The sequence below is a fragment of the Lingula anatina genome, chromosome 9 (genome assembly GCF_051362555.1).
Source record: "Lingula anatina isolate TDL-2025a chromosome 9, LinAna3.0, whole genome shotgun sequence".
NCBI lineage: Eukaryota > Metazoa > Brachiopoda > Lingulata > Lingulida > Lingulidae > Lingula > Lingula anatina.
This window is the reverse complement of record NC_141775.1, coordinates 13,038,175-13,059,145: the sequence shown is the minus strand read 5'-3', so window position 1 is coordinate 13,059,145 and position 20,971 is coordinate 13,038,175. Positions and strand designations below refer to the sequence as shown.

Genomic DNA, 20,971 nt, shown 5'->3' with positions numbered 1-20,971 from the left:
GGTCAAGTTGAAGGTCATTTCAGGGAGGTCAGGTAGTGACAGGGCATTTGATGTGGTTGAAATGGTTGTCTGTCTAGACTATTTTGCTGTCTATTTGCAGACTAAGAAATCATTTCTGTTATGAGACAAAGTCACTATAAGGAGCCAAAAGGCCATGTTAGAGGATAGATAATTTATGGTTTCAGATGAAGTTCTGTTTAGTGTTTGTTTGTTTTCCAATGACAATTACCTGGTCTTGGTAGTGCATGGTCATTGTGTGAAAATTATTTGAGCAGATGAAAATTTTGTAGTTTTTTAATTAAGCAGTTTTGAATTGAACGTAGTGGTTTTAGTATATAATAATGTTAGTAGATGGCGCTGAGAACTAATCAAAATCATATCAAACATTTAAAAAGCAAATTATTCTATCATAATTATTAGTACCACCAGCGTGTACGCTGGCGGTACTCATGGTTTTAGTCCCGACCCGTATCGTACGGCTCCGCCGGCTCCGCCGGCTCCGTAAGCTCCGCCGGCTCCGTGAGCTCCGCCGGCTCCGCAGGCTGGCGTGGGATACAAGTCACCGTTACCGCTTCTCCTCCTAGACTGCATGGGCCTGTGTCCCCATCTCTTGGATTTAGGTCACATATAATCTCAACTTGAACCCCCTGGTTTTTTTGTCTCGATTGGTGCAATTGCCTGGGCATGACGCTCGTTGAAATGCACCCTTGTCAAAATTTTTGAAAATTCAATGCTATATATCTCCCAAACTGAAGGAATTATGGGAAAAATTAATATAGAAGTCTGACCGAAAGTCACATATGAGGATTCCAAATATGCCCTTGGATTTGACCTTTGACCTTTATTTCAAGGTCAAACAGGCCAAATTTTTCAAAAAAAGGGAATTTTTTACGAAAAAAAAATTATTTGTGCTGATATTCAGAAACTACGCAGACCTAACCTCTAATATATTTGGTAGTTGTTACCCTTCAGGTTATCTTTCATCTCTGTGAGTTTCGAGTCAATCGATGCATTTTCACGGGAGCAGCGGCCATTAGATGCTGAAACATAAAACTCTCTCTAATTCTGGAGTCGTTAATGCTAGAGACCTTTTGTTTTTTGCATTTGATAGAGCATGTCAAGCCCAACACTGGAGGTGGTCTCCGTGTTTTTTGTTTTCCATACGGTTCACGAGTTATGCTGTATCAAAAAGTACATTCCTACTTTTCACCATTAACTGAAGTTTGAAAAATTTTAGTCTCTTATATCTCCAAAACTAGGAGAGTTGGGTCAATAGTTACTATTGAAGTTGAATAGGAAGTCATATACTGGCAATTTAACTGTGACCTTGAAATTGACCTTTGACCTACTTTTCACCATGGACTGAACTTTGCAACTTTTTTCAGTGCTTATACTTTCAAAACTGGCAAAGATATGCCCATAGTTAGTACCACCAGTGTGTAAGCTGGGGGTATTCGTGGTTTTAGTACCAACCCATATCGTACGGCTCCGCAGGGTGGCGTGGGATAAAAGGCACCATTACCAATTATCCTCCTAGATCGCAAAAAAGGGAATTTCTGCAAAAAGATATTTGTTTGTGCCAATGTTCAGAAACTAAGCAGACCTTAGCTCTCATATTATACTGAGGGGTTACAATTGCAGACTGCTTTAATGTGTGGAAGTTCGGGGTCAATCGGTGCATTTTCATGGGAAAAGCAGCCATTAGATGCCAAAACTGAAAAAAAAACAACAAAAAAAAAAACACCTTGTTTACTACATTTCCTGCAGCTTGTCACCCACAACCATACAGGTGGGGCCCCACTTTCTTTTTCTTTCCCATACAAATGCGCTTACCCCAGCTGGTGGTACAATATCAGGAGGCGGTATCGCCTCTCTGATCCTCTAGTTGTTATATGCTCTCCGGTTGGAATTTAATGAGTTCAGACTTTAACAGAACCTCCACATTCACTTTACAGAAGAAGACATTGACCTGTCACCAGAAGTAAAAGCAAGTGACCTTGACCCCGCGACCCAGACCAGTGAAGATGGATTGCAGCCACCTGGGGACTCTCCTCAGCGTGTTAGACGCTTGAGCAGCCAACCAAAGCAAGGGGTAGATCACTGTGCAGCTGAGACCCAGACGGAGGCTAGAATATTCTGCCGCTGGTACATGTGTCCCCCGGGGTGTGAGACACCCGATTTGGACCTCCCGCCTTTGGTGCCTGCAGTTAACATCATCGATGAAAATGGAATTTCTACCAGTCCCGTTGATGAGCCAGCTTCCCCGACAACACAGCCATCCTATTGCTGCCTCCGAAGCAAGAAGAGTGCACCATTTCCCAAAGATCCCACCAGCCGCTTTGGTGACAGTGTACAAGAGCGCTCAGCAAATGTTATCTCTCGCGACATGATCGTGGAGTTTCCGAAATCGGCACCAGCCAGTGGAACAACAACACCTAATGGTCATTTGTCTCGGACTCATTCACTGGATAGCTGTATGCGAAGAAGAATCCGTCTGAAGGAAGTGGCGCCATCTCATGTTAGTCTCTCTGATGCACTGGGTAAGTGGTAGAGTTTGAGTATGTTTTTTAGAATGCTAGTTTATTTTTGGATTAAGTTTGCCAAAGAACGTTGGCTAAAAAACAGCAACATTTGGCAACAGTCATTGAAGATCAAGCAGGAAATAAGGTATCAAATTTATTTGATATCATTATTTTATTATCATATTATGACTTTGGTTTAATTCTACCAAGAGCAACAGAGAGCATAGACATCATCTTCTACAAGGTAGGTACAGAAAAAAAATTAAAAGACATAACCTGCCCTTATACAGTTGAATGTGGACTTGATGTGCATTTCATCGCAAGCTGCCAGTTGTTACACAATACAGTCTTCCAGTCATGTGGCTTGCCACATATCACCTTAGTCTGTGGTTTATATAGAAATCTCATCCACTGATAGATATATAATTTCTGTTTCATTATAATTATAGGTTACAGTAGCTGATACATAATTGGTAATAGGCTAGCAGTCTAGTCCTGAATATTTAGAGTGAAGACAGTAGATCTAGAGCTACAGTAAATATAACAGTTAGACCCCATTCCCAGAGATTAGATCAATCCAACTAGATCGACCTAACTCCCTGGGGGTTCACGCTAAATAGCTGTCAGCTGAGCGGGCACGAAAGTTAATTACCCCTTTACAGCTTGTAGTAGGCAGGACGGACATTTAAGCCAGATTATCTGACAGTTATCTAGGTAGACTCCCCTCGGGAATAGATCGATCTAAAATCTATGGGAATGCGCCCTTATAGTCTAGCCAGACTGGTGTAAAATATTGGACTACAATATAGACTTAAGAACATTAGATAGACTATAAACATAGTCACTGGGTAGACCTCGGTGAATTGGAGCATAAAACATAGAACCTAGGTGGATAGGGGCTCAAAATGGACTTACCAGCATACAGTGCAAGCCCTGAGTTTGGATTTAGTTTATGGTATACACAGATCTCAGCTTCCCCCATGTATTCAGATGACGTGGCACTGTGATATATATAATACCTATTGTGTGATTGCACTTCATGATAATTGACCAGCTGATGTCCAGCCTGCTCCCATTCTGACCAATGGCCTGTCACAATATGAACTATATATAAATATATATAAAGGGATGCATATGAGGCCAGATTACCTACCAATGGCACTATAGGTTTATTCAATTCATGATCGAGGTCTGCAAGGTTAAACAGCTGTGGTAATTATCTTTTGCATGGTTTAGGTCATTAAAAAACCTTGATGATATTTAAGATTCAAATAGAAGCATGTTTTCAAGTTGCTCATGGTCATTTAATATCTAAGTGACATTTGAGAAGCAAAGATACGCTGTTTTAATTTAATGGGGTCACTTAACACCTTGGTTACTATTTAAGAATCAAAGCCAGACATGCTTTAAGTTAACTGGGTCAGTTAAAACCGTGATGGCATTTTAAAATCAATAGATGTATGTGTTAAATTAATTTTGGCACTTGATACCCAGGTGACATTTTAAAGTCAAAGACAGAGACATGTTTTACATTCCAAGGTCCCCTTGCTTTTACTTGATGACAGTTTAGAATCAATAAAAAACTTGCTTTACGTTACTTAATAATTGGGGCACACTATATAAATACCCTGGTGACCAAATAAGGCAGACATATTTCCATTAAATGGGGTCACTTGATAGCTTGGTGGACATTTTAGAATCAAAGATATACATAGTTTAAGTTAATTGGGTCACTACTCACCTTGACCGTGCAACTTAAAATCAAAGACAAGCGTGACTCTCAAACAGCTGATTCCCTCTGATGGATGAGTATTTGTAAAATTTACATCTCAGACGGCTGGTTGCTTTTGATGGATTGGTATTTGTATCATTTAGATTAAAACTGGATATTTCAGAGCATATTTCTGGCCATGGTGTGCAGATTTTGTGTACAAATGTAGGTGTAGGTCAGTATAGCAAACAGCTGACTGCTGAAAACAAATGTAGCAGTCCTGTGGGAATTAAGGTATGTTCATATACAGATACATGTATATACATGTACATATGTACAATAAGTATTCTCAGTGTGAATATGCATGTATTTATGGGAAGGTATGTTCATGTACAGATATATATTAACACATATATACAATGTATATTATCAGTGTGCATATATACATGTGTATAGATTCTTATGTGTGGAAGTTATATATACAAACTTGTTCAAGTAGTATACACACTAACATCAGTTATAGAGTATTTGCAATTTCAAGTCTGTTGAGCATCTTTGACAACTCTACCTGTATAGATGTGTCTGCTTATAGATAGGTATAAAGTGAGTTATTTTATTGAGGCCAAAACTCATAATTAACCTTGGTTGTGAGCTCTGTTTAACTTGCAGGATGTTGCGATGGGGGCATTTATTTTCCTAGATGAGGCATGCAGCACAGTTGATGGCTGAGAATAATAACAGGTGAAATGAATTATATGTAGATGAACTGAATCTTATGTTGCACATAAATAATACAGAGATGATGGAGGTATCTTAACTTACTTTGCCTAAGTACAAATGGAATCAGTGTGAACTCTAGTTAACAAGTTGATATTTTTATTTTTAAAATGGGCATGCTGTTTATATATATCATTACAGTTATACAGCAAAATTCTATAGGGGCTTAATGGTTCTTTTTAACTTGCATTAATTGCAGTTCTCCAGCTTTATTTCCATATTTCGATATTGATGTCTGATCTAGCAGCAAATGTTCATTTCTAGCATTAAATCCAAAAGCACACTCAGGCGGAATTATACAATCAGTATGTAAATATGATTAGGTGAAAGGCTCGGTAAATTGAATATTGCTGTTACAGTAACTGAAAAAATGTAGCTTTGGAGGCATGACATAGCTCTCTAAATGTCATCGCACAACAGGAAATCACTCAAATCTTTGTGGAAGAATCAGGATTAATTATTTCATTAGTGCTGGTGGCTCATTATAAAGCAGTGGCAGTTTAAAATAATTGTAAATCAGTTTACTTGCAAATTAACTTATTCATTATTTAGCAATGCACTTATAACTGCAAGAATAGGTTAAATAAGATGTCAGTTTTCATTAATTTGGAAACATTGACATTTAGAAGCATTTTGACTGGAAATATTGACACGTTTCTTTCTTTGAGTGGAAAGCTTTTTGTTCAAATCTGAAAGTCTGCCATCCGTGGGATAATTTGCCTTGATATCAGAAGAGGAATACTGCATTACAATGGTGTATATTAAATGGTATGAAATAGGATGTCCATTCACACTTAAGTGGAAATATTAAAGAGTGACAATGATTGCTGGAAATATTGTTCCGTTCAGTACTTTGAGTAGTAATGAATTGATGAGAGTTAATTGCTGTGACAAAGTTTTAAGCAAGAGTTACTTTGAGTGTGCTAAATATGATATAATACATTGTACTGTTTTTATATTTTAGAATAGGTAAATGTTGGTGTGTGTGCACATGTACTAGTGGGCTGGAATTAGTCTTAAAGTGCAATATAAGTTCACAAGTGATCTTACACGATCTTAAACATTACAGCAGTAGTCTTAAAATGGACTGAATCTGCTTTAAGACCAATTCAAGCCCACTAGTGATGTGTGGGTGTATATATACTGCATAGCCTTTATACTTGGAAGTCCTGGAATCTAAAGGTAAAAATGTGAATGCGTGTGTGTGTTTGTGCATGTGTGTAATCATGTGCATGCTTGTGTGTGTGCTCGCATATGTATGTGTGTGGAAGTACATAACCCTACTGAGACACACCTGTAGGAAATTTTGAAAAAAGTTGACACTATTTTTATGACTGATGTGCTACTTATATATATATTATTATAACTTATATATATTGCTTATATTGTAACAGTTAAAGAAATGAAATGACAATGGGAAGGACATGTTAGTAAAATCAAAGATGACATGCATATGGACAATAAGGCTGTCAGAATGGACACCAAGATATGGACATACGAAACAAGGGAAGCTTCGTAAGAGATGGATGGATGGTAAGATGAGTACTAGAAAAAACCAAACTGAAAGAGTGAAGCCCAAGACAGAATACACATGTGGGACACTGAAGGCTCTGAATGATGATCATGATGATTTTTATGACAAATTTCTGATAATGCATCAAGGAGTCAGGTGTGATCATATTGTCCTATGCCTAAACCTTGCTGATGAGGCGTGTGTTTGACTGAAATTACGATGGATGTCCAGAAACCCATTGTGTATTCATGCATGGCATGCGTGTATGGGAAATACATAACATGTGGGTCCTTTAGGCGTAATTGGATGCAATTTGCTATATCCAGAATTGGTTATCGATTGCTTATTAATGTAATAAAAATATGCCATGTGATCTACATTATGAGGAAGATGACTCCCTGAATGAGAAAAGAAAATATGGTAAAAGTGGTGTGGTAGATTATTGTTGGATAAAAAGTGGCAGTGCACAATGAAAATTGTTGGATACTGGTGCCGTCATGTGTAAGAACCAACTCCATAAACTTGAGCTTTATCAGTAATGAGGGATATTAATAGATATTTGCAGTGTTGTTGAATCAAATGTTAGTTGGTCTTATCAATGTTTGAACAAGAAAGGCTGCAGATAAAGGTTTGAACTTCTCTAGCTCTATACTCTTTGCATAGTTTAGACAGGTTTTTTTTCTCCAGGTCATTTGTCAATTGTATTGATTTTTAGCTTACAAGACTAAGATAGTGATGGGAATTAAGCAATGTTTTAATGTGTTAATTTTTGCCATTTAATTTTTTCAGCCTGAGAAAAATTAGAGGTAAAAATTAACAAACTGGATTATTCACCCAGATGGATGAAACTGAACGTATAAGTACCCTAAAAAACTGAACTTATTACAAGCTGTGCAGATCCAGAGATATTTTCTGACAGTCTTCCAAATTATCTTTGTTGATCCATCCTCCATTTTTGACCCTCTTCCAGCAGAAAAAGTTAGATGCCTGTCAATGTATAAACTAAAAAATACTGTCCATCTTACAGAAGACCCAGAAGATGTCCTCTATCTGCCCCTGTATTAGTACCTAAGTCTGATAATATTTTGGTGTTTTTCACTGGGTTTGCATCCCTTTAGCAAAATGAAAAGTTTGCAGCATAGTTGCAGCAATATCGCTGCAAACTAAAAGCTTCAGCAACAAGTTTGCAGGAATTTGACCATCTTACAGAAGACCCAGAAGACGTCCTCTATCTCTCCCCCCTGTATTAGTACCCAAGTCTGATAATGTTTTGGTGTTTTTCACTGGGTCTGCATCCCTGTAGCAAAATGAAAAGTTTGCAACAAGTTTGCAGGAATTTGCAAGAAAAAATTTATTGCTGCTAATCTGCAGCCATATTGCAGCAAATTTACTGCAAGTTTGCAAGAAGGAATTGTGGTTTGTGGCAGTATTGCAGTAAAATTGCTGCAAATTTGCAGGGGGCCTGAAATTTTGCTAAGAGTGGTCAGGTCACCCCGCAAGAGACTTGATTGATAGGTAATTGAGGTACCAGTAGTAATGGAAGATGTTTTTGGGATACTTTTTCTGGCTCAGTGGGTTATTTAAGGACAAACAGTTTGCTGAACAGGTGTTATTTACTGTTTCATATGATATTGTAGTTTCTTAGAAACATTGCTTTTTCAGGTTTTAGGAGAGCTGGTATTAAATAAGGAGGGGTGAGTGGAGGCCAGTTTTTGTTTAACTATGAACTGGACAAAGGTTAGAGAGAGATGACCATATTGCTGTTATCAGTTTCTATAAACACTGGTCAGTTTGTTGAAGAATATTTCCAGTTGAAAAGTAGTAAAGGGGAGTCTTCAGACTCAATCTGCGCCATTATATATATAGCATATGGATAAGACTCTTAGGTTTACCTAAGATGAAAAATTGATTCCCTGTCTGAATAGAGCCACAGAATTATTTTTCAGTCTCCTCTTTGTGTTTTTTAGGTTATGTCACATTCATTATTGATGTAAAAAAAAGACTGAATGTCAGAAAGTTGAAATGAAAGATGGATATCATTATGGTATTCTAGTGAAAGCAAATATCGTATCAAGGAAAATACTTCTTTTATGTCTCAGTGGATTTCTTTGGAATAGTAGCACTACTTTTGTAACAATTTAGTGAGACAAATGATATCTGAGCCCAAATTGATTTACTAATGAAAACTATTGAATATCAGTTTATAACTAAGGGTCCTCAACACCAAAAAAAAAAAGTGTGCTGATACACACACAGACACACACAGAGAGAGAGAGAGAAGGGGGAGGTATAGAGACATTGTCTCTATCTTTATTAATGATGGTTGTTCCTTATGGCATTTTTCTTTAGTAAAAGAAGTCAGTTACAGATGTGTAGAGACATACAGACACTAAACATTGCCTGACTTTAAGTATACACTCTGTCACCATGCCAGGTGGAATGATTCCTCACTCAGTCCTAACTGGGACACGGGTGACTACAGAGGGTATAAAGCTTGCATATACAAAAGGATTTATATAATTTTATGTGGCAATAATTGACATGAGATATTTGGCATACAGTCATAGTAGTTCTTGCAGAGATAAATATACCAGGTATTTTATGGTGTTCTGTGACACATTTTAAGGACATTGCCTAAATAAATGTAAATGTTATAGAAAATGACACTGACATAACCTATTATGATTTAAGGTTTTAGGGAGACTTAGATTTATTAAAGGAGATATGCAGGTTGATTCATAAAAAACAACCTATTTCAAATTGAGATGAAAAGGAATATAGGCCATTTTTTCTTTTTTTATGGTGCCCTGTCTAGTTTTAGGCCATGTGTGGTGTGTAGAGTTAGAAACAATGAGATGGACAACAAAATTTTAGAGGTTTTTCTGTCTCTTTACTAAATGCCTAAAATATAAGGGTTCACAAGTGGTATGATGCCAATAGGGCATACATATTTGGTCTTGAATGCAAGGCAAGCTTCGTTTCAAAAATAATTTTGTAAAACAGCTCCAAGATCTCTCTTATATCCAGTTCATCTAACCATGGCCAAGTTTTGATAGAGTTTAATTTTGTGTCAAACATTTTCAGACACCCTGTAAGGTATACAGTGCATGTTAACAGTAGTTGATATTCAAAACCAGTAGTACTTCACACTTGCAGAGAATCCCTACTGTAAACTTCAGCTGTGTAACTTCTAGCTGTTGGATTTATTTCAGAGAATATTGTATTTATCTTGGAGATGTTACTTGAATAGGCGGGTTCAGCTAGGATGTTTTTTGCCATGAAACTACAGTAATAACTACATATTTTTATTCCAATTATGTATGTTTGCTGTTTTTTACTGCAAAGAAGGTAATGACTCAGTGATCTCAATGGGGAAAAATCATCAATTTTTCAGATTCCTAATTTTGGAAACACTAAGAATTAATAAATTTCTGTGTAGCATTTGCAGTAGTTTTGCTATTTAGAATAAAACTACAAAGTAGCCTTTTTTTTTTTTTTGCTGTTACTGGATATGAGCGTTCTACTTAAAAGAATTCATGACTTAAAAAAATGAAGTACTAGTATCTGTAAAATTCATGATTTTCCCAATTGAAAGGATCAAGTCATTACCATATGTCTTCACAAGAACTAAAAACAGAGGTATGCTTGACTTGCTGGCTCTATGGACAGTTCATATTTTTCCAGAAACAGCCAAGGTACATGTATCTACACTGAAGATCTTATATTAAGCTCAGGAAATGTTATGAACAATGATAAAGTGCACGGGTTATTAATTATGTGCCTTGTTTACATGGCAAGTTCTTCGTGACTGGAAAATGCAGCAACATTGACTCCATTTTAAGTGTCTGGGGTTGCTTTAGGCAAGAATCAAAATGGTAGCCGACATGCTTAAGTATGTGTCGATGTTGGATTTGCCAACATACGATCCACAGGAACTTGATTTCGATAGAAATGCAGTGGCAGTAAGCAAGTCTGCTGGGGGCTTAGACGAAATGCACAGATCAGAGCAAAATGTTCGCAGAAAAGTTGTTAATAGACACTTCTGTCGCTGTCATAAACCATTGAACCTGGCATCGAAGTTGCCAAATAATACTCATGTCTTGAAGAATGGAGGGCCTGCTGAAAAACTGCTTGTAGCAGATTTAAGAGGTAAGTTTTAAAATTGCAGGATAAAATACTTTACAAAGTGAGAAATACAGATAAAAGAAAGAACAATTCGGATTTTCTCTCTCTCTGTAGATATATATGATTGTATATTTGAGACTGTAATCTAATATTAAATTAAAAGTAGTATTATATATACATATGAAGATAGCAAGTACAAAGTAATGTCGGTGATTGGGCTTGTGTTGGATATTAATATTGTTTAATTTCAGTTTTTTTGGTCAATGTGGTTGGAAAGGTTTTAATTAACCAATCTCCTGACTTTTGGTTTTGGATTTCAATTAAAATGCCACAGCCTTGAAATGTCATCTTATCAAATTTGGAAAAAAATATTGCGATAAGATGTCAGATTGACAATTACTAGTAAGTGTTTCTTATGAGTATTTTAAAATGTTAGTTTGTGACAAAAAAAAAAACAATTTAGGTTGAAAATATTCAAGCTTGGTATAATTTGGATTCATATTATTCACTTGCAGATAAAGATGATGAGGAGAAGTCAGCATGGCCCTTTTCCATCAACATGTTCACTTCCAAAAAGAGGGGAAAACAGAAAGAAGATAAAAAACTACCAAAATCAGTCAGGTACCTTGAAAAAATATTTTAAGTTTCTTCTTGGATTGCTTCAATTGGTTCTTATTTTCACAAACAAGCATATTTTTAAAACTCGACTTATTCATTTCAAATGATATGTACATGTACATCATTTATTGAAAGGAACAAATTAGGGCAATTTTGGCACTAATAGAGACAAAGATAGTATTGACACTTTCAGGCTACCAGTTAATAAATAAGGGCAGTTTCTAACATGTTTCTTTATTGAAAACAATTCCAGGCATTTTTACAAAGCTCAGGATGAGCTGATCGTGGAGTTTGAGGATACTCAGCATCTCGATGTAGATCTGCAGACGGAGGAGACAGCAAAAAAAGAACGGAGTAAAGCCAGCCTTGTAGCTAAGATTACCTTGGGCATAAATATAGTAAGTTAGTATATTCTGCAGACTTTTTCACTAAACAAAAAAACTAAGGTTCTAGCTAAAAAAACTTAAGTTCGTTTGTGGAAGGGTCCCCTAGTCATTTCCAGCTTGACCTTCAGTTGACCTTTGTTAAAAATCTTTTTACCTCAGCAGGATTGTTTATGTCTATTTGTATCGTTATAGGTTCTGCTGATAACCAAGGCAGTGGCCTTCATTTTACCTTGAGATGACCTTTCCCATAATTCTTTGTACCTAATCATTGTTGTTTATTCCTGTTTCTATAGTTACTGATGATCGCTAAGGCAGTGGCGGCAGGATTGTCTGGGTCACTATCGGTCATCTCCAGCCTGGTGGACAGTGTGGTGGACCTGCTATCCGGACTGGTCATTTGGTGGAGCAGCAGAGCCATGAAGAAGAGAGACCCCTATGTTTATCCACAAGGTGCAAAGTTGGCATACCTTTAAATTCTTGATTGACTCAGTGTGCCAGTGTGTGTCCTGTTGGTTTCTGATTCTATCTTTCTCTCTCCCTCTCACACTCGACCTTTTCCTTCCACTAATATTCTCTCTCAGCCTGTCACTGATTCACACTCTATCCCCTATCTCTGTATCTTTCTTTTTCTTACTCTTTCTCTCTTTCACTCACTCTCTAACTCCCTTTTTATCTGACCCTTTCTTCACCCACACTCTTTCTCGATTTCTCACTCATTCACTCTCTCTCTCTGTCTTTGTCTTCCACCCTCTATTTCTCTGTCATTCACTCACTCTCCCTCTCCCCTCCTCTCTATGTCTCCTTTCCTCTGTCTTATTCTCTCTGTCACTCTCAGTCACTCTCCTTTACCATATTTTATCTGTTCCCTTGTTCACTCCTCTTTTACTGTATTTCTCCTCTCCCTTACACACACACACGGCTTTGTCAGTTGTTTAAGATTTTAAAAACGGCCTTCCTAAAATTATTTAAAATTCCTCCAACCAGATAACATTTGCAACATCCATATTGCAGGACGCACAAAACTTGAGCCAGTAGCCATCGTCATCCTCTCCGTCATCATGTCTCTGGCTTCCGCACAGCTGATTGTAGAATCCATAGAGATCATTGTCAGCCTTGCTCAGGGAAATCCAAGAACAGTTAACATGGATATATCAACTATTGTCATCATCTGTAGCACCATTGGTAGGTTCTTTGTCTGCTTCTTCATTCTTTTTGGTGTTATTACAATTATAATTATATGCTATTTTGGAGAATTGAAATACCTAATATGAAATTTGTTTATAGTGTCTTACAGCTTGATTTTACTGTTAAAGATTTGTCAGTGAGTCTTTTAGAATATCAAAAAGACTATTTTTGAATCTTTTAAACAACATGTAATGTTAAAATATAAAAAAGTCTATATTTGACTCTAAAAATCACATAAGTGAAGAAAAAAGACAATTTAACATTGTATAGAAAACTTTATAGATTTTCTAAATAGTTGTTTGCTTATAAATTTGCATTTTTTTGCTGAACAAAAAAGTGTTACTTTTATCTTAGCCAGTAACTCTTGCTTGTTTCAGTCATCAAGTTCATATTATTCATATTCTGTCGGCGCATGAAGAATCCCAGCATCCAAGCCCTGGCTCAGGACCATCGCAATGACGTCCTCTCTAATCTGGTCGCATTAGGCATGGGACTTATAGGTAACACTTCAAAGTCTTAAAATTTATTGGGCTAAACTTATGCCTCATTCAGATAAGGGGACTAACTAGTCAAATATGGCCAACCCACTTGACTACTTCGCTACAGGATATCTATGCAGTGTCTATTAGCGGATTAGATGACAAGTTTTGTCATGGGTCGCCATATTTGACCTTGGGACTAGTTAGTCCCCTATTCTGAATGAGGTTGGTGGATCCTAAGACTGCTTAAATCTGGTAGCAGGTTGTATACAGTCAACTTCAATTTTCTGTATTGCTCTATGATATTTTAAGAATGATTTGCTCACAGCATATGATTTGAAAAACCTATTTTAAAGTGAATAGGCAACTGTTACCTCCTGAGACCAAGAACTGTCAGTTTTATTGTTATTAATAAATCTTGACACCCAAAAAAGGGTTGGATAGATGCATTCAGATAAAAGTATTAAATGATAATGATAGGAATGTGTTAAATATCAAAAGCAAGATAAATTTCCACTATTTAAATTTAAAGTTTTTAAAGTTTCAACAAGATCTTTAAGATAATTAATGTAAATGTGAGATGTACCTTCATCAGCTAGGGCTTAGGTCCAAAATCTGACTGTAGCCTTTTTTCAGAAACTAGACACTCTTCCACATAAAAAGCTTTATCTCTGAAAATGGCCTGAATTCTTAGACCCAATATGTGACATACTTTAATTCAAGACAAACCCTTAGTCTACTTAAGTTAAGCAAGCATTGGCCTGAAACTTTAGCCATATAGTTGTCCTTCTTGTTATAAGACAGCAAAATTTTTAATTTATTTGGACTAATACTGATTTGTCTTTGCCTGGGTCAAGTTTAGACCAATTTTCAGACAATGGTGCATCTATAAAACAGGCTCAAGGTGTGTATTGTTAAGCAATTGAACTATTTTCCAGCCTTCCTGCCTTTAATCTTTTAAACACCCTGTTTTCAAGTAACTATTAATTGAGATATTTTTATAGAATTGTTTGTGGCATGTGCACTTAAGGATATGGAAACACATGATGCGTGTTGTGCAGATGAACAGGTTAAAACAAAGATTCAGGCCAATAAAATTACCTCGGATAGTTTTTCAGTGGTTGCTCTGGGAAAAGACACAGCACCTTCAGTTAAGGTGCCCCTTCAAGCTTTGGAGGAACCTTCTCCCTCCCCTGCCCCTAGAATATTTTAATGAATTAATTCATTAAATAATAATAATGATAGTAATGTTTTTCAGCTTATAGGTGTTACATGTTAACTTTGCTGGCTGTTTGTATTATTCTAAACAAAAAAATGCTACCTTATTAAAAACATATTACAAGTAAGAAAAAAGAGACAAATAATTTAAAATGGTAGATACTTGTGTATTAGAATATAAATAATAATTCTGCAAATCAAGTTACTGCTTTAAGGGATTCTGACAGGTTTAGTAGGATACATAGTTTCTGATCATTGTCTACCAAGTTATAATTTTGTCTCTCTTTGGCCCCATTCAGAATAGGGGACTAACTATTCCGAGGGTCAAATATGGATGATCAACTTGAATACTTCCCCACGGGATATGTATTTAGTGTATCTTAGGGGATTATACAGCAAGCTTTGTAGTGGGTTGCCATGATATTTGACCCTCAGACTAGTTAGTCCCCTATTCTGAATGGGGCCTTTGTTTGATAGGGATTTTAGCATGTTTTCTTGCTCCTTGATATATTTATTTGAAAAGAAGGATGACAAGCAAAAATAAACATAACCAAGCATTTTTCTTGTGATGTCCCATTTCCTTCGTATCAAAACATGTGCAGCCTTTAAGTTTTTGTTGTCTTAAGAATGCATCCCAAGAGCTTGAAAAATGAGAGGTTAGAATGTTAATTTGTTCAAAAATTTAAGTTAAACGTAAATTGAACATCCTTGATTTGTTCAAGATCATTTAGTTGGGACTCTTGATTGTCATATTAGGCAATGTTTTCATTAGTTTCAGCTAAAACCAAAGAAAAGATGAGAATAATTGGAAGTAATAATTTGAGGTAACAAGTTATGCAGGATCTACTGTATATAAAAGAAGAGTTCCCTGGAATTTTTAATTATATGTGTCTAAACAATGTTTTAGATTGTAAAAATAATTGTTGTATTCGTGTCTACTGCAGGCGATAAGCTGTGGCCGTATGCCGACCCCATTGGCGCCATCTTGATTAGTTTGTACATTGCCTTTAGTTGGTGGCAGATGGGATACGGTATGGAGATCTATGTTTGCACATTCATTTGTTTTCTGCGTGCGTGTGTGCATGCATGCCTGTGTGTGTGTGTGCACATTTCGTCTATGTAAGTTGCTGTGTGCATGCATGATGATGTGCTTTATTTGTCCACATGCACATGCAGTGTGTGTGTGTGTATGTGTGTGTGTGTGTATGTGTGTGTGTGTATGTGTGTATGTGTGTGTGTGTGTGTGAAGTGTATTGGTATGTGTGTATGTGTATGTGTGTGTGTGTGTGTGTGTGTGTGTGTGAAGTGTATTGGTATGTGTGTGTGCATGTTTGTGTGTTCTTTATCATGTTTCAATATGTTTGTATAAATACTGTCATTGTCATACGAATGACATTCAAGACCATACTCTTTATGTGTTAACTAAAACAGAATATAGGTGTTTTAACATTTCTAAAAAGAAATGAGATTCAATTCCATTTAAAATAATTAAATTAAATTTGAAAATGTTGTTCTTTGTTAATGTGTTACATAAACACATTTAGCACTATGTCATAGATTTGAGCCAACTGTTTTTACTGGCAGTTTTCACCATGAGGGGCTTGCACTGTCACAAAAGAACTATAGCCCAGACATTAATGTTGAACTAAATTTTCAGTCTACTCGGACTCGAGGTAAATTAGCAGAGAATCAATACATTTTATGTAACACATATAAACCACCTGTATTAGTTTCTTATATGACTAAAAGGAAATGGACATGCCCATGGGTGAACCAAGTTAATTCACTTGATTAGCCATTGTAGAACTTTAAAACTGCTTCCTCTTTAAATTTCTGGGCGTAAATTGACCTGCTTATATTATCTGTTCCTCATTTCATTACAAAAATGACTTACTATTAGTACTACAAGCATTGTATAATCATCATTCCATTGAATGGGTGTAGCTTAGCTTAGTATGAAACATAAATCCAAGTTTTGGACAAAAGTTCTTTTGTGATGGTACTTACCATAGGTTGTAAAATTCCACTCATATTAACTTAGTTATCAAGTTGCTGGTCTTCAGTTTTACTGAAATGTGGTGGTGGGGGATCAGTACATGTTCATGTCTATTGCATATGGGATAAATTAATAAATAACAATAATAAATATTATCATAAATTTCAGAGCAAATCAAACTTCTCACGGGCTACACTGCAAATCCAAAGTTCCTACAGAAGTTAACATGGATCGGATTAAACCACAGCGAAAAGATACAACAGATAGACACTGTCCGTGCATTCCATTTTGGTAACAATTACATCGTAGAAGTCGATATTGTTCTTCCCGAGACTATGACCTTGAAAGAAGCGCATGACATAGGTGAACCATTACAGCAGAAACTGGAGCGTCTTCCAGAGGTGGAACGAGCGTTTGTGCATCTTGATTACGAGTTTGAGCATCGCCCGTCAGATGAGCACAAAGTAGTGTAAAGAACATTGCATTTTTTATTTAGTAACATATTTCCCCTTTTATAAACAAAAGGATGCCATTACCCATCATTGCACATTTCAAACATCCACAGTCAGTTGATCTTTTAGAAGATGGTGAATAAAATAATTGATTTTTGTAATTATCTTTTGTAGAAATCCATTTATAGAAAAGCAAAACAATACATAATTGTTACTTTCTTTTTTTTCTGAAAGTTACCTGTGATGCAGTACAAAAAAAATCAATAATATTAGATCAAAATATATATTTTACTATATACTTGATAAAAAATACTGCTTATTATTTTAGTACTATAATCTAGTATTAAGATTATTTAAAGGGAGAATATTGTAGAAATTGGGTTTAGTTGTTGCAGGTGAGGGTACACCAGGCCAAAAAACCCTCATTTAGCTTCCGAGGTACCCCTTTTCAGGGATTCTGGAATTGAAAATATTTTTAAAGTGGATATGATGTGACAACATTTTCATGACAAAGGACTCCTCATTTAGAGTGCCTAAGGGAAATCCAAAGCCCTGTATGATTGTTTTTCCCTAAGTGTTCAAAGTCTGATATAGTTTTTTTTCTAATTTGGTTTTTTATCACTTTAAGGTCATGTGTTTGTCCATATAAGGTTGTGACCTTGAACTAGGTAAACTTAGGTGCAAATGTAACAATAGTTACTACATTTTTGTTGATTGTTAATGCTGCAGGTGGGAAGCAGTATTACAAAAGAGAGACTTGTACCAAAAAAGGGGAAATTTGTCTTTGATAATTTTCCATTGTGTTACTCAAGGTCAACAAGGTTATTGCAAAGGCAGTCTTCTCAAAACGACTATGTAGAGTATACTCAGTGGATACTAAATTTATTTAATTGTCCCTGAAACCTGTATGTAAAGATATGATATCATTCTCTGTTGAGACAGTGGTGATATCAAGGAAGCTGACCTTAATATCGTAGACACACTGGGGAGGGATGGGAAAATTGAAATCAGAGACAGTATGATAGGAATTGTAGTTTGCAAGGAACTGTAGTCCATTCCCCACTACTTTGTACATTGACAAATGTCCCATACATGGCTACAAGTGCAGGATCATAACGTGTCCTTTGCTCCCATAAAAAATTAATAAGGGGCCATTCAGAATGAAAAAAGCTGTAACTAGCTAGTGTGCACTAACTCTACTGGTGATCTTGCTGAATGCAATCAGATTAACAGACTAACATGCCCTCCTGATGATGAGTAGAAAACAGAAGCTGGTGGTTTTGAGGGTTCGTTAAAGTCCATTTAGCGGGAGTCTCTGTGGAATTACATGAGGTGTGCACTAGCTTGATAAACTCAACTCTTTCTGAACAGCCCCTTATGCATTAGATAGCACATCTTAAGTAACCAATAAAGCAGTCGTTTTTGTTACTTGTACCTAGAAGTCATTAGTTATTGTTAAGTTTAATAACCAGAATGATCCTTACATATATACTGTGGTTATTATTAATTAAATATCATATAATTCTGTTTGCATCCATCATTTGTCTTTTTTTTTTCCTTCTCTGATATCATTTTTTTCCGTTAATGACTAAGATCTGAATCTATAAAATGAATTATTTATAATCTTTCTAGTCCTCAGCAAGTATCTTATTACTAAGATATTTATTCGGATGTGGCAAGAAAAAAATCATCTGTTTTATAAGGTTGTATAAGCATCTAAAAGATAATATGGATTTGCTTTGAAAAAATTTTCCCCTCTTCCTAGTCCAGCCACCTTATATATAGAGAGAGAGAGGTTCTAAGGCACACTGCCTTCATACATTATACTTGCAAACAAAGCCTGTGTAGTGCTACATTTACTAATATTTAGGACAAGTCACGTACAAGTATCTATACGAATGCTGAGATAAATTAGACAAGTTAGAGCAAATATAATGGATACCTTACCATATCCAGTAATACCGGTACTATATTATTTTTGACAGAAAAAATATAATCCAGTTATGCATATTAAGTATATATGAATGTGAATGGAATAAAATGTCACAGAGTGGAACACATCTGCAGGCCAGTGATAAATAAAAAGTTTTTATTCATCTTTCATCACCAAAATTTGACTTCATTTGATTTTCATGTGTTCTTTATTCCATTATAGGAAATAAATGCAGCAAAATGAAAAATTCACACACACACACACACACACACACACACACACACACACACACAAAATAACATAATTAGGCTGGGTTTCAAAACCAAGCTGCATTTTGCCTATGATTCTTACTGTCACTTTGAAAACAAAATAATTTTCCTTGATAATAAAAAGCCGCCATGAAAAGTGCATAGTAACGATAGCCACAGGTGACAGTGATTTAACCAGACGTACACCGCACAAAGTGGCTTAGCAAATCACATTTAATCAGCAATTGGTTTTAAATTCTAGGTCTCGGTCACAGCTAACATTTAATAATTACATGATAACCGACAGCACTTTAAGCAGGTGCAAGCGACCCAAGGCTCCATGAGCTTACACTTCTTTACTTAAACACCTTACCAGCCGAGTAGGCCTATATGTGCGTGATAACCGAGAACTGCACTGAATAACTTGTCATGAGAAAATAATATACTGGAGTCGTTCAGTGATGTTGTACTTTGAAATCATCGACTGACAAAACAAATGATAGGGCAAAAAGATTCGTCAGATCTATGTCAAGGAGGCTTTGAAACCATGCAGACAAATTTTAATTATTTAACCCTGTTCGCACCGGGTGGTGTCGCGTTTACGACCCCAGGCGCATGTCTGTTAGTGTATTTTTTTATTTATTTATTTATATATATTTTTTGCGTACCATGTGTTTCCATGAGATTTCACGAATTTGTCACATTTTGTCAGCTTTCAGGAGATATGTTAACAGATTTTGTATCGTTTATGGTTATTTTATAGGGGCGGAACCAGAGATATTTTCTGACAGTCTTCAAAATTATTTTTGTTGATCCATCTTCTAATTTTGACCGTCATCCAACAGTAAATAATATGTGCCCGTCGATGTAAACTGGAAAAATTTCTGACTGTTTTCCGGAAAACGCAAACAAAATGGCTTCCGTCTGCCCCTGTCTTACGTACTACCGTAGAAACAAAATAGTGCTGGCGTCGTAAACGACCCCACCAGGATTCCTACACTACCTATGTACATGCTATTTTATTCTAAAAATTCCACTCAAAGTATTTATCAGATCAGAATATGACAAACTAATACAAAACAATGAAATACTCGAGGAAGAGAAATATCCAGAATACCTTAGAGGGGAAGAGTTCCACAGATGAGAGTGATTCGTACGAAGCGTTTAAAGGGACATGCAAACAAGCAAAAAAAAAAAAAAAAAAAATCATCCGTCAAACTCAATATCTATTACGTTCGGTCGCAATCTTTGCGAGGGAACGCAATGATCATACATGCCTATGCGTCCCCGCACCGATACTCCCCCGCACCGGTACATCCCCGCACCAATACTCCCCCCACAATTACAGATATACTGAGGGGGAGTATCGGTGCGGGGATGTACCGATGCGGGGATCTATCGGTGTGGGGTCGTATCGATGCGCATAATACAAAAAATTACTAAGGGGGAATATCAGTGCGGGGGAGTATCGGTGTGGGGGAGTATCGACATGACCCCATCATGGGGTAAAGTTCAAACGGAATCTTTATCTTTAACTCCAAGACGGCGACAGCCTTGTCTTCATGTTACGATTGCGGGTTTTCTCACTGTGCTAGAGAGGATTTCTCATTGTGCTAGAGAGGATTGCGGGTTATCTCATTGTGGAGGAGAAAAACGATGCGCCTGTGTATTAACTGGAAAATGTGTTTGTATTCCACATCTTCCAAAAATGATAATTTTACAACACGGTTTTTAAAAAATCTTCTGGAAAATAATAACCACACACGAAATGCACATTTTTCATGCAATGACAGAATAATACACAGTAA

The 20,971-nt window shown here is 36.4% G+C and overlaps 1 protein-coding gene across 3 annotated transcripts in view; it reads left to right on the top strand.

The window, feature by feature from the left end:
* The window catches only part of LOC106158623 (uncharacterized), a 31,896-nt gene extending 12,810 nt beyond the window's left edge, over positions 1-19,086 (top strand). For all 3 annotated transcript variants that reach the window (XM_086994946.1, XM_086994945.1, XM_086994947.1), the window contains exons 4-11: positions 1,956-2,540; positions 11,164-11,269; positions 11,520-11,664; positions 11,946-12,102; positions 12,664-12,834; positions 13,215-13,337; positions 15,479-15,565; positions 16,699-19,086. In XM_086994946.1, the coding sequence (XP_086851072.1) occupies positions 1,956-2,540; positions 11,164-11,269; positions 11,520-11,664; positions 11,946-12,102; positions 12,664-12,834; positions 13,215-13,337; positions 15,479-15,565; positions 16,699-17,003 (1,679 nt within the window). In that variant the 3' untranslated portion in view covers positions 17,004-19,086. The remainder of the gene's footprint in view (positions 1-1,955; positions 2,541-11,163; positions 11,270-11,519; positions 11,665-11,945; positions 12,103-12,663; positions 12,835-13,214; positions 13,338-15,478; positions 15,566-16,698) is intronic.
* The last annotated feature ends 1,885 nt before the right edge of the window (positions 19,087-20,971 follow it).